At 37.7% G+C, this 11,747-nt stretch overlaps 1 protein-coding gene across 8 annotated transcripts in view; it reads right to left on the bottom strand.

Annotated features, from left to right (window-relative positions):
- TBC1D19 (TBC1 domain family member 19) overlaps positions 1-11,747 on the bottom strand; it is a 187,668-nt gene that overhangs the window by 123,851 nt on the left and 52,070 nt on the right. For all 8 annotated transcript variants that reach the window (XR_002823879.1, XR_002823880.1, XR_002823877.1 and 5 more), the window contains one exon: positions 89-163. Coding sequence is in view for 2 of the 8 variants with exons in the window: in XM_023730229.1 (XP_023585997.1) it covers positions 89-163 (75 nt within the window). In the remaining 6 variants the exon portion in view is untranslated. The remainder of the gene's footprint in view (positions 1-88; positions 164-11,747) is intronic.

Consider the following 11,747-nt stretch of genomic DNA (forward strand, 5'->3'; position numbering starts at 1 on the left):
TCTGCCTAACTTAGAGTTACAACTTCATGATACTTTCTAGTTCTTTTTTTTAAATACAATGCTTAAAACAGAGAAATTCTAGAAGTACCTTTCGTGCCAGTGGAATACTGAGTTCAGTGCACATGCTATTTAAACTCTTCAAAATTCTTTTTTCCCAACTTCCCTGAAACGTAAGGAAAAATCCGTAATTGTGTCTGGTTAACAACACCAAAACTGATTTAAAAAATATGAAAGATATTACGAGTTACATAGAAACAGTGAGGCTGGTTGAGATTGGTTATCTTCATTTATTCCTTCATTCCACAAATACTGATTAATGCCTACTATATGACACATATTATCCTTAGTGCTGTGAATTAAGCAGTAAATAACAGAAAGTCTTTGTCCTCATAGAACTGACATTCTAGTTGAAAATGGGAATGACGATAGATAAAAAATAAATCATATGTTAACAAATACTATAAGGAAAATAAGAGCCCTGGTGGTGCAGTGGTTAAGTGCTTGGCTGCTAAATGAAAGGTCGGCAGTTTGAACCCACCAGCCATTCAATGGGAGAAAAATGTGGCCATCTGCTTCTGTAAAGATTACAGCCTTGGAAACCCTGTGGGGCAGTTTTACTCTGTACTAAAGGGTCACAACGAGGTGAGATTGACTCGAAGGCAATGGGTTTATAAGGAAACCAAGAGATGATACAAAGGTAAATTAAGAATTTTATAATTATTTGATATTTAAAAAAACATACAAACTCATTGCCATCCAGTCAATTTTGACTCATAGCGATCCTATACTGGGAATCCCATAATGATCTACTAAAAAAATAAAATTTTAGAGAAATTACTACATTATAATTTTTAAAAACATGACATTTCACTCCTAAATACTTCAGCATGCATGTTCTAAGAATAAAGACCTTCTCCTAAAGAACCATAATACCATTATCACACATAAGAAAATTAACAATATTTCATATCATTAATATTTAGCCCATATTCAAATTTCTCTGGCTGTCCCTTAATTATCTTTTTTTTTTAATCCAGGATCAACTCAAAGTTCATACAATGCATTTGATTGTTATGTCTCTTTCAGTGTAGTTTAATCTAGAGCCTCTCTGTCCTTTTCTTTTTCATGATACTGACTTTTTTGAGGAGTCCAGGCCAATTATCTTTTAGAACATGTCACAATCTGGATTTGTCGTATTGTTTTTTCACAATATCAATTACCTTCTTCTCTATCATCCATATTTCTTGCAAACTAGAAATTATAAGTTAATTTTAATAGTCATAGACTTGATTATTCATATATATCATATTCTATTATACTATCGTTTTCTGTCAAGCTAAAATGCAAACACACACATATAAAAATATGTATATACACACACACATATATGTTTTTTTACTAAAACACGCTTACAGACTACTTCTGGCTTACTTAAACCAACATAAAATAATACCAATGCTCTAAAATTTAGACCTAATGAGAAGGAAAGAATTATATATTACATTACTCATATACTTATAACAAATCAATGAAAGTGGAATAAAAGCAGCTCCCTCATATGGTTATTATAAGGATTAAAGATATTAATGCATGTAAAGTGCTTCGAACAGTGGCCATTACCTAATAGTCATTCAATAATTTATAGCTCTTATTATAGCTTCATAGCTATAATAGTTTCTTTCTTAACAAACGTATTTAAATACATTATTTTCTTTATATGAAATATACTCTCCATGTCTACTCCCACCCCCAGCATCCTTATCCCTACTTTTTCTGGATAAATCTTATTCACCTTTCAGATCTCAGCTGGAATATCACTTTTTCTTATAAACTTTCTCTCACCAGCTCCCCAACCCCTGGTTGTGTCAGGCTTCCACAGCACCCTATCCTTCACCTGTCATAGTACATATCACACTTTGTCTAGCACATAATAGATGTCTGATAATGGAACAGATTTTTTTTTTTTTTTTTTTTGGATGCAACAGCCCAAGCAACGGATGAACAGAAAACGCTTTATCTGTAAGAGGACTATAAAGTGTGTTATCAATTAAATTGTGTCTCCCCAAAAATATGTGTTAAAATCCTAACCCCTATACCTGTAAATATGACCTTGTTAGGTTAACGGAGTCATACCAGAGTAGCTGGGTCCTAAACCCAATCACTTCTGAGAATTAAAAAGAGCAGAATTAAGAAAATAATTTTAAAAAAGCAGAATAGACACAGGGAGAAGACAGACACCAAGGAACACCAAAGATTGCTGGCAGTCACCAGAAACTAGGAGGAAGACTCAAAGGAGGAATCAACATGGCCAAGATGCCGATTTGGACTTTTAGCCTCTAGAACTGTGAGAAAATAAATCTCTGTTTTTTGAAGCCACCCATTTGTGATATTTCTGTTACAGCAGCACTAGCAACTAAGATAAGCTGGGTGGAATGTATAAGGTTTAGTTTACTGAATATACAGATAGAGATTTTCAAGAATAAAAGAACACTCAATCAATTGCATTAAATATCCCCCAAACTAACTCCTGGCTTATTTACTGGCTTGCTTTCAATTTTCTCCTTTTACTGTAAATAGTTGTCTTAGATCCAAGACTTAAAATACATTTGGGTACCTTGTTCATGATCAATAATTAATTACAATAATACAACCTACTCTCAACCCCAAAATCATTATCCTCACTTTACCTGGATAAATTTTATTCACTTTTCAGGTCTCAGCTTAAATACCACTTCCTCTAATAAGCCTTCTCTCACTTGAGATTATGGGATGAGCAAGTGAGAAAAGGCTGATTTAAAAACAACAACAAAACCTAATTAAATCATTATTATAAAAAGAAAATTTATATAAATATTAAAAATCCAGTCCCTAAATTCTTACTATTTATCCTAGAATAAAAAGAACCAAACTGCTAGCTACTGAATTATAGTTCCAAATGTTCTCATTTTCAACCACTCATGAAAATTGCTCCTGAACTGATAAAAAGACAATAGCTCTCTGAAATAAAAACCAAATTAAAGTTACAATATCCACCAATGTATGACTCATAGTATACATTGTACATATTTTCAAGACTGCAATACACAATATCAATATAGCATGAAACCTACTAAAAACTCAAACATGACGGTCATTCAAAACAGAAACTTCAAGATGACTTTTGGAATGACACTTTGGCAAGATATTCTTAAACATGTTAACTTATCCTTTAAAAATTATTTTGGCAAAAACATCTCATTCAGGTGTTTTCTATGAGGTACACTTGCAAGTGATTAATCATTGTTCTTCTAAATGGATATACTCCACTGTACAAAGAATTTCAATCTACAGTTTTTAAAAAAGTTGCATACAAAAGAAATTAGATATCAGAAGAAAATACTCTGAATGAAGAGTCTAGGAAACCGAGTTGCGTGATTTATAAGTATTTATATAGACTATTTTATTAATCCTATCAGATGTGTATCATTCTCCTCACTTTACAAGTAAGGAAACTTTTAAAAGGGAACACATGAGAGTAGAATGAGCTAAACTATTCAGACCTGAGGCCGTGATGATCAACTCTTTGACTATAATATTTTTCTGTAGAAATTTAGAAATAGTCCAGAAGAGAAGAAAGAACATGACTAAAAATTGCGAGGGAGGAAAGAGGGAAAGAATATCCAATTCAGAAAAATGGGGACTTTTATGGCCAGAATAGAAAGAAATTAGATGTAATATCTGAGTTTTAAAATAATGAAAAGACAAAGATTCAAAAAATATTGACTGGACACTTATAAAGCACACACCACTAAAGATGAATAAAACATCATTCCTGCCTTTAAGAAACCTTCATTTTTGTGGTGGGGTGAGGAGGGTAAAACAGATGTTGTTGTTGTTAGGTGTCGTTGAGTCACGACCCTATGTACGACAGAACAAAACATGGCCGGGTCCTACACCATCCTCACAATCAATGTTATGCTTGAGCCTACTGTTGTAGTCACTGTGTCAATCCATCTCATTGAGGGTCTTCCTCTGTTTTGCTGATCCTCTAGTTTACCAACCATGATGTCCTTCTCCAGGGACTGGTCCCTCCTGATAACATGTCCAAACTATGTGAGATGAAGTCTTGCCATCCCTGCCTCTAAGCAGCATTCTGGCTGTACTTCTTCCAAGACAGATTTGTTCACTCTTTTGCAGTCCATGGTATTTTCAATATTCTTCGCCAATGCCATAATTGAAAGGCATCGATTCTTCTTTTATCTTCCTGTTCATTGTCCAGCTTTCACATGCGTATGAGGTGACTGAAAACACCACGGCTTGAGTCAGACGTACCTTAGTACTTAAAGTGACATCTTTACTTTTTAACACTTTAAAGAGGTCTTTTGCAGCAGATTTTTCCAATGCATCTTTTGATTTCTCAACTGCTGCTTCCATGGGCATTGACTGTGGATCCAAGTAAAATGAAATCCTTGACAACTTCAATCTTTTCTGTTTATAATGATGTTGTTTATTGGTCCAGTTGTGAGGATTTTTGTTTTCTTTATGTTGAGGTGTAATCCATACTGAAGGCTGTGATCTTCGATCTTCATCAGTAAGTGCTTCAAGTCCTCTTCACTTTCAGCAAGCAAGGTTATGTAATCTGCATGATGCAGGTTGTTAATGAGTCTTCCTCCAATCCTGATGCCTGGTTCTTCTTCATATAGTCCAGGTTCTCAGGTTATTTTCTCAGCATACAGATTGAATAAGTATGGTGAAAGGATACAACCCTGACACACACCTTTCCTGACTTCAAACCACACAGTATCTCCTTGTTCTGTCCAAACAACTGCCTCTTGGTCTATGCATAGGTTCCGTATGAGCACATTTAAGAGTTATGGAATTCCCATTCTTCAAAACGTTATGCATAATTTGTTATGATCCACACAGTCGAATGCCTTTGCACAGTCAATGAAACACAGGTAAACATCTTTCCAGTATTCTCTGCTTTCAGCCATGATCCATCTGACATCAGCAATGATATCCCACGTTCCACATCCTCTTCTGAATCTGGCTTGAATTTCTGACAGTTCCTTGTCGATGTACTGCTGCAATCACTTTTGAATGATCTTCAGCAAAATTTTACTTGCATGAGATATTATTAATTTTGTTCGAAAATTTCCACACCTGCTGGATCGCGTTTCTTTGGAATAGGCATAAATATGGATCTCTTCCAGTTGTTTGGCCAGGTAGATGTCTTCCAAATTTCTTAGCATAGACAAGTAAGCACCTCCAATGCTGCATCAGTTAGCTGAAACACCTCAGGTGGTATTCCGTCAATTCCTGGAGGCTTCTTTTTCACCAATGTCTTCAGTGCAGCTTGGACCTCTTCCTTCAGTACCATCGGTTCTTGATCATATGCTACCTCCTGAAATGACTGAACAAAGACAGATAAACAAATAATATGGGACAGGTTGCACATGTTCATAAGTGGTGTATCAGTCCATTATGTCATAAGCCACAGAAAGAACATGAAAGAAAAAGCAAAGAAACAGAAGATATATTAAACAGGCTAGATAACAAATCTTCTAGTTGTCATTGGAACACATAACACTTTCTTGAAAATCCTAAGAATAATGTAAGAAAAATGACCCCAGTGGTTGGCCGTGTCCTTCCAACTCCTGTTCCATGATCTATGACACAATGAGAAAGGCAGGCAGGGCTCTTCTGAGGTAACCCTTAAAAGAGCCTCAGTCAGATGGTCAGAGAAGTCATTTCCATAGACATCAGAAAGGGAACAGAATTTCTTGACAGTGTGGGGAAACCCAAGATGAAGAAGCAAATGGTTGCTTTAGGTTGCCTCACGTGGCTGTGGAAGCTAAAACCAACATGGAGTCGCCGGAAAAGAGTGGCTACTACCTGGTTTCACGGGGCAAAAGTTTAAATAACCTAACTTTTAGAAATAGTAATTAGCCTGTTTCTGTAGATTTACATATCAACAGTTCCTGCTCTTTAACTTCTGCACTCCAGACAGGCAGAAGGCTGGTTATCTGCCTCCGCTCAGCAGGCACAGACTACTCCCACCCTCGAAAAACTACAACATTTGTCTTCTTAAGCAAACTAATATTTCAGAGAAGAAAGGATTTCAAAAGACATTTTAGCGAACCTCTGAAAAACCAGCTGAAACTGCCTGGACTTCTTGGACTCTCTTTGTTCCCCTCTGACTGTATTAACCTCAACGCTGTCACACATTTCTTTGGAACACATGGTTTAGGCTGTGTGTTCCCCGATCCCCTGATTGAATAATAAATCTCTAGTATTGTTTTTAACTTTGTTTCCCATCTCAGAAATTATTTTACAGGTATGGGTCGCTTAATGTCCACAATACGTTCTGTGAAATAGGATGTTATGTGATTTGGAGATTGTGCGAACAGCTTAAGTATATACAGGAGAAGGGCACAAAGGATGGTTGCCAGGCAGGCTCAGGACCCATCTTGCCACCGCTGTGCCAAGGGACTGCTTGAAAACTTTGGCTCTGTTGCTGTAGGTCCTGCATAGTTGCCTTCTGGTCTCCAAGAGCTGTGCCTGGCCCCCGCCATGGCGCACACTTGCCATCCCACCAGCCACCTTTGGGCGTGCCACCGATTCCCTTCCCTTCCTTGCTCCCTACCTGCCTTCTGCTCCCCATGGTAAGGTTTAAACTCTTCCAGCCCTGCCCACCCCTCCTCTGCCTCCACCTCCTCTCTCAGCTGCCTTTACTGGTCCTCCTCCCACCACCACAGCACCGACAGTTCAGCGGCCACCACCACAGGAAGAGCCGTGATCTCAGGCCCAGGTGTGACATGCAGGGTGTCCTGGCCAAGTCAGGTATCCCCCTTGGCAGCTCCGGCGGCGACTGCATGGTCCCTGCCTGAGGTGAGCACGGTGGGACAGGTAGCCATGAATGGGCAGCAGGACCCCCTCCCCATCCCACTCCAGGGCTGGGCTGACATGGGACCTGGAGAGCAAGTGAGACACAGATAGTATCTACAGTACTTAGCAAAGTACATTTGCTACATCCCATTCTCTGATTGGGATTTCTGAACTCTATTATAACCTTACAGGACCATAGGCATACATGCAGTCGAACATTGTTCGAACGTATGTTACAACGGCATATACCTGTACACTCAAGAAGTCTAATCTAGTGGTATTCATTCATTCCTTTGTTTACTCACTGACTCACTGACTTACTGACTACCATATATTGAATGCCTTCTATGTGCCAAGCACAAAACTAGGACCAGGGAGTACAAGTTACTTGGAGCAGATGACTAATAAATGAAAGAAACTTTTCAACAAGCAGAAAGATTTAACCTAAATGGTTTATTTGCTGAAATCATGAGCTTCCTGTTTCCAGAAGTACTTGAGCAAAAGAAGATGACCACTTGCCAAAAGGTTGGACTAGATAAACTTGATGGTCCACTCTAGTTCCAATTTTATAGATACTTAATTTTTCTCAGGTTCTATTTGTGGCAGTAAAGAAATAACCCCTAAGTCTCAAAAATAAATGCTCAAAAAAAAAAAAATCATGACTATTCCTGTGTTATTGTTTTAATACAAATTGCAATGTCTACTTGCCACCAAGAAAAAAAAAGAAGTGGGACTTGCAAATAAATTATTGAAAAATAACAGTGCAATAATACAAAATAAAAAGAAACAGTTTCTACCAAAAAAATTATAAAGTAAATAAAAAGCTTTAAAATGTTTGTTAAAAGGAAAATGAATAGTCTTTTACATTTAAAATGTTTAAATAGGAAGACATTTACCTTTACCCAAACCCATATTTTCTCTAAATGACATTATTGTTGCCTCCAAATAAGTTTCCACAATAATTAGAATCTATTGTATTAACTCAAAGGATTGTAAGAGTTTTATAAACAAGGTAATTTCTAAGTTAGAAGAGGCAAAAAATTTATAAAACTGCAATTGTATTACAATCTTTTAGACAGGTATCTGCTATCACCTTGCTACTTTTTTATAATAATGAAATAAGTCTTTGAAAACCATATAATAAATATACAGCATGTAAAAAGATCTATGAAATTATAAAATTAACAAATTATGATTTTCTTTATACTAACAAAAATCAAAACAAAATAACTACAGCCCAGCTATCCAGTAGAAAAACATTTTAGTAATTCTTTTCCGATTATAAAGTAACATGTTTATTGCAGAGAATTTAGAAAACAGAAAAATACATAGAATAAAATAATAAACACCCATAAATTTCATTAACCAAAAAAAAACTCACTGTTAATATTTTGTTCCCTTTTCATTTTTTTCTATGCTTGTATATGTATGTAATTGAGATATATGTGTATACACACACACATACATTTCATTCAAGTGGAATTACATTGTTTTATATTTTGCTTTTTCAGTTTAAGATTATATTGCATGCATTTTCCTATTTCATTATATTTCTTTAAAAGTGACATTGTTGATGGATGTATAACACTGTCTTTTGGAGGTACCATGTTTAATTTCGGAGCCCTGGTGGTGCAGTGGTTAAGTGTTTGGCTGCTAACCAAAAGGCTGGCAGTTCTATGGAGCAGTTGTACTCTGTCCTATGAGTTGGAATCAACTCAATGCAATGGGTTTGGTTTTTTTGTTTGTTTAATTCTAGCAAGCCCTATTGTTGATCATTTATAGAGTCTTTTAAATATTTTGCTATTATTATGAATATAAATTCTGTTTATCTGATCTTTCCTTAAGGTTCTAGAAGTGGAATTTACTAGATAGAAGAGTATGAATATTTTCGAAGAAGGAATCTTCTCCATCATTTTTTTATTCAATTCATTCATCATTTTAAAAAATTTCTATCAAACATGTACCATGGACCAGGCACTGTACCAGATGTTGGGGATACAGTGGTCCTGCTTCACAGAGACTACAGAATCTAGGTGAAGATACAGACAACCTAACTCTTGTGGGAGGGAGTACAAGGTGCCTCCCGTGTGAAGGACGGGAACCACAGGAAGAGTACCATTGGAGATCTAGGGGTCAGAGAAGGCTTCCTAAAGAAACTATCATCTAACCTGATACTTAAAGGTTGGACAGAGGTTAGCCAGAAATATATGGCATTGGGAGAAGGCAGTTTTAGGTAGAAGCCAACAACATGAGCAAAGATTCTCCTGCTGGAACAATTTAAGGAGGTCAACTATGATTACAGAGAGAATGTGTATGTGTGTCGTGGTAGGGGTTGGGCAATGTGAGGAGGCAAGAGATGAGACTGGAGAGGTAAAGAAGGGCAAGATCATATACAGCCTGTAAGCAACGGTAAGGAATTTGAGTTTTATCCTGCAAGTCTTGGAAGAGTTTTAAGAAATGGAATAACAAAAGGCAGAAAGAACAATTAGGCAGGGGGCAAGAAATGAAGTAATATAAACCTAACAAAATTTCCATTTTTGCTAAGGTTACTGGATTGATGGAGAACAGGATAAAGTCAACAATATCTTGATTTTGCTTGCACATTTCTGGATTAGATAAAGAAAAAGGCTGAATATCATCAGGTTAAGGGTGAAGATTCTAGAGTCAAACTCTTTGAACCTGTCCAGATTCAAATCCCAGCTCTATCATTTATTAGTTTTGTGAAGTCGACCTATCTAAGATCATAACAGTAACTCACCTTATAGAGTTGTCATAAGTATTAAATTAGTTAATACATGGAAAGCACTAGAATGGCGCTTGGCATGAAATTAGAGCTCTATGTGCTGCTTACGAGTACTATTTCTTAAGAAAACTCATGTACTTAAATATATCAGGCCGTATATCAACTTTTTCAAATACTACTTTCTCTGAAAGGTGTAGCAAAGTAGTTTCCAATGTATTTTACACGAAAATAAAAGTTTCATGGTCAAATAAGTTAGAGCAACACTTGATTAAATAAAACTAAACAGTTTTTTTTGCTGCAGAAATTCTCTGAGCCTTTAACATGCTAAATTAAATTGTGAGCAACAAAATAAATACAGGAACATTGGATTAAAATCCGAAGTATAAAATACATATCCATGAGTACATAATGATATAAATAAATGATTGAATAAACGGGAGTAAACAGACATCTCACCCATGCAAAATTCCAAATTATTTATGTAGATACTCATTCCTCAAGGAGGTGGAGCATAACTTCCCACTTCTTATGTATGGGCTGCACACAGTGACTTCCTTTCAAAGAGTACAGTATGGAACAAGGGAAAAAAGCAAATTCACAGTGGAGAAACCTGTAGTGTAGAAACACTACTTCAGCCAGGTGATCAAGGTCAACAGCAACAGTGATGAATCATGTTGATAGTACCATATTTTTCGCAACTGGCGTGCCAACGTAAATAATGTGCACACATATATGACGCATGGAAATGTCAAAATCATGCAAAAAAATTCTGGCATATTGTGCCCACACACATACTGTGCATGTCTCGTGATATTTCCAGAAGTGAATTTTGGCCTCATTAGCCCTCATTGAATAGTTTGAAAATGTTACTTTCGATCATATTTGTATAAAAGGGTATAAGCTATGGTCAAGAGGTCATGGATCGAGTTTGGCAGTACCTCAGTAATCGGAAAATAAACAACTGAAGCTTTACGTTTGCTCTGGAGCAGTTCGCAGCTAGGCCTGAGAGAGGCGGAGTTTCTTGTAGCCAACCTGCACCCAGCTAGGTCGTGCCGGAGATGGGCGGAGGGTCAGTCAGAAGGCTGACCTCAAGACTGCCAGAGCAACAACTGGTCCCACGACAGGCTGGGGCCTGAGCCAGGACCATGGTGCCAGCTCCATGTGAAGCCAGGCAGCAGGACAGTGTGGGTGCAGGCATGCACTGCCCTGGCCTCGCAGGGCCCTTAGCAGCCAGTCGGACCTGTCTCATTCGAGTGAGGGGCCTGCGACCCCTCTGCATCTGCGGCTCTCACACCTGCCCGGCAGTGTCTGCGCAAGCGGAAGATTCAAATGGCCCAAGCATGGTGGTCAGCCAGCCAGATGGTGAGGCAGAATGCACAGGGCTGCAGCACACTGGCCTCACCCACCTGAGTGACCTACCTGGCCTGGGGTGCGCACACACTCATGCAACTCCTGGGCTAGGGCCAGCCCACCCTGGCAAGGGCTGTTTCCAGGGTGGAAAAAGTGATTTCTTCCTGCCTTGGAGAAAGGGGTTTGCAGAGCTGGGAAGAAATCCTGCTGGGACAGGGGCTGCTTTAGAAATTTGAGGGTAAGCTGGCAAGGGTCTGATGCTGGGAACCAAACCTCCATGTCAACAGGCACCAAGATGAAGACTTAACATTAAATCAGTCGGAAAGAAAAAAAAAAAGAAATGGAACTCAGCAGCATGTAAAAAAATATTGGCATAGCACATTTATGAAAATAACAATAGGGGGTTACACGGTTTGCAAAAAATGCATAACGTGTTTGTTAATTGCATAAAAATATGGTATATACCCTTGATATGATACAATGAAAATGGTATTTTACCTTAATGGTCTTCTTCCAAAAACCCATAACCCCAGTCTAATCATAGGAAAAACATCAAATTCCAACAGAGGGACAATCTACAAAGTACCTGACCAACAGTCCTCAAAACTTTCAAGGTCAAACACCTATGCTCTTCAAAAGACTTCACCAAAAGAGTAAAAAGAGAACCTACAGACTGGGAAAAAATTTTTGGGCAGTGCAAGTCAGACAAAGGTCTAATCTCCATAATCTACAAGAAAATCCAACACCTCTACAACAAAAAGACAAATAATCCTACTAAAAAATGGGC

This window comes from Trichechus manatus, unplaced genomic scaffold (assembly GCF_000243295.1).
Source record: "Trichechus manatus latirostris isolate Lorelei unplaced genomic scaffold, TriManLat1.0 scaffold00034, whole genome shotgun sequence".
In the NCBI taxonomy this organism is placed as follows: Eukaryota; Metazoa; Chordata; class Mammalia; order Sirenia; family Trichechidae; genus Trichechus; species Trichechus manatus.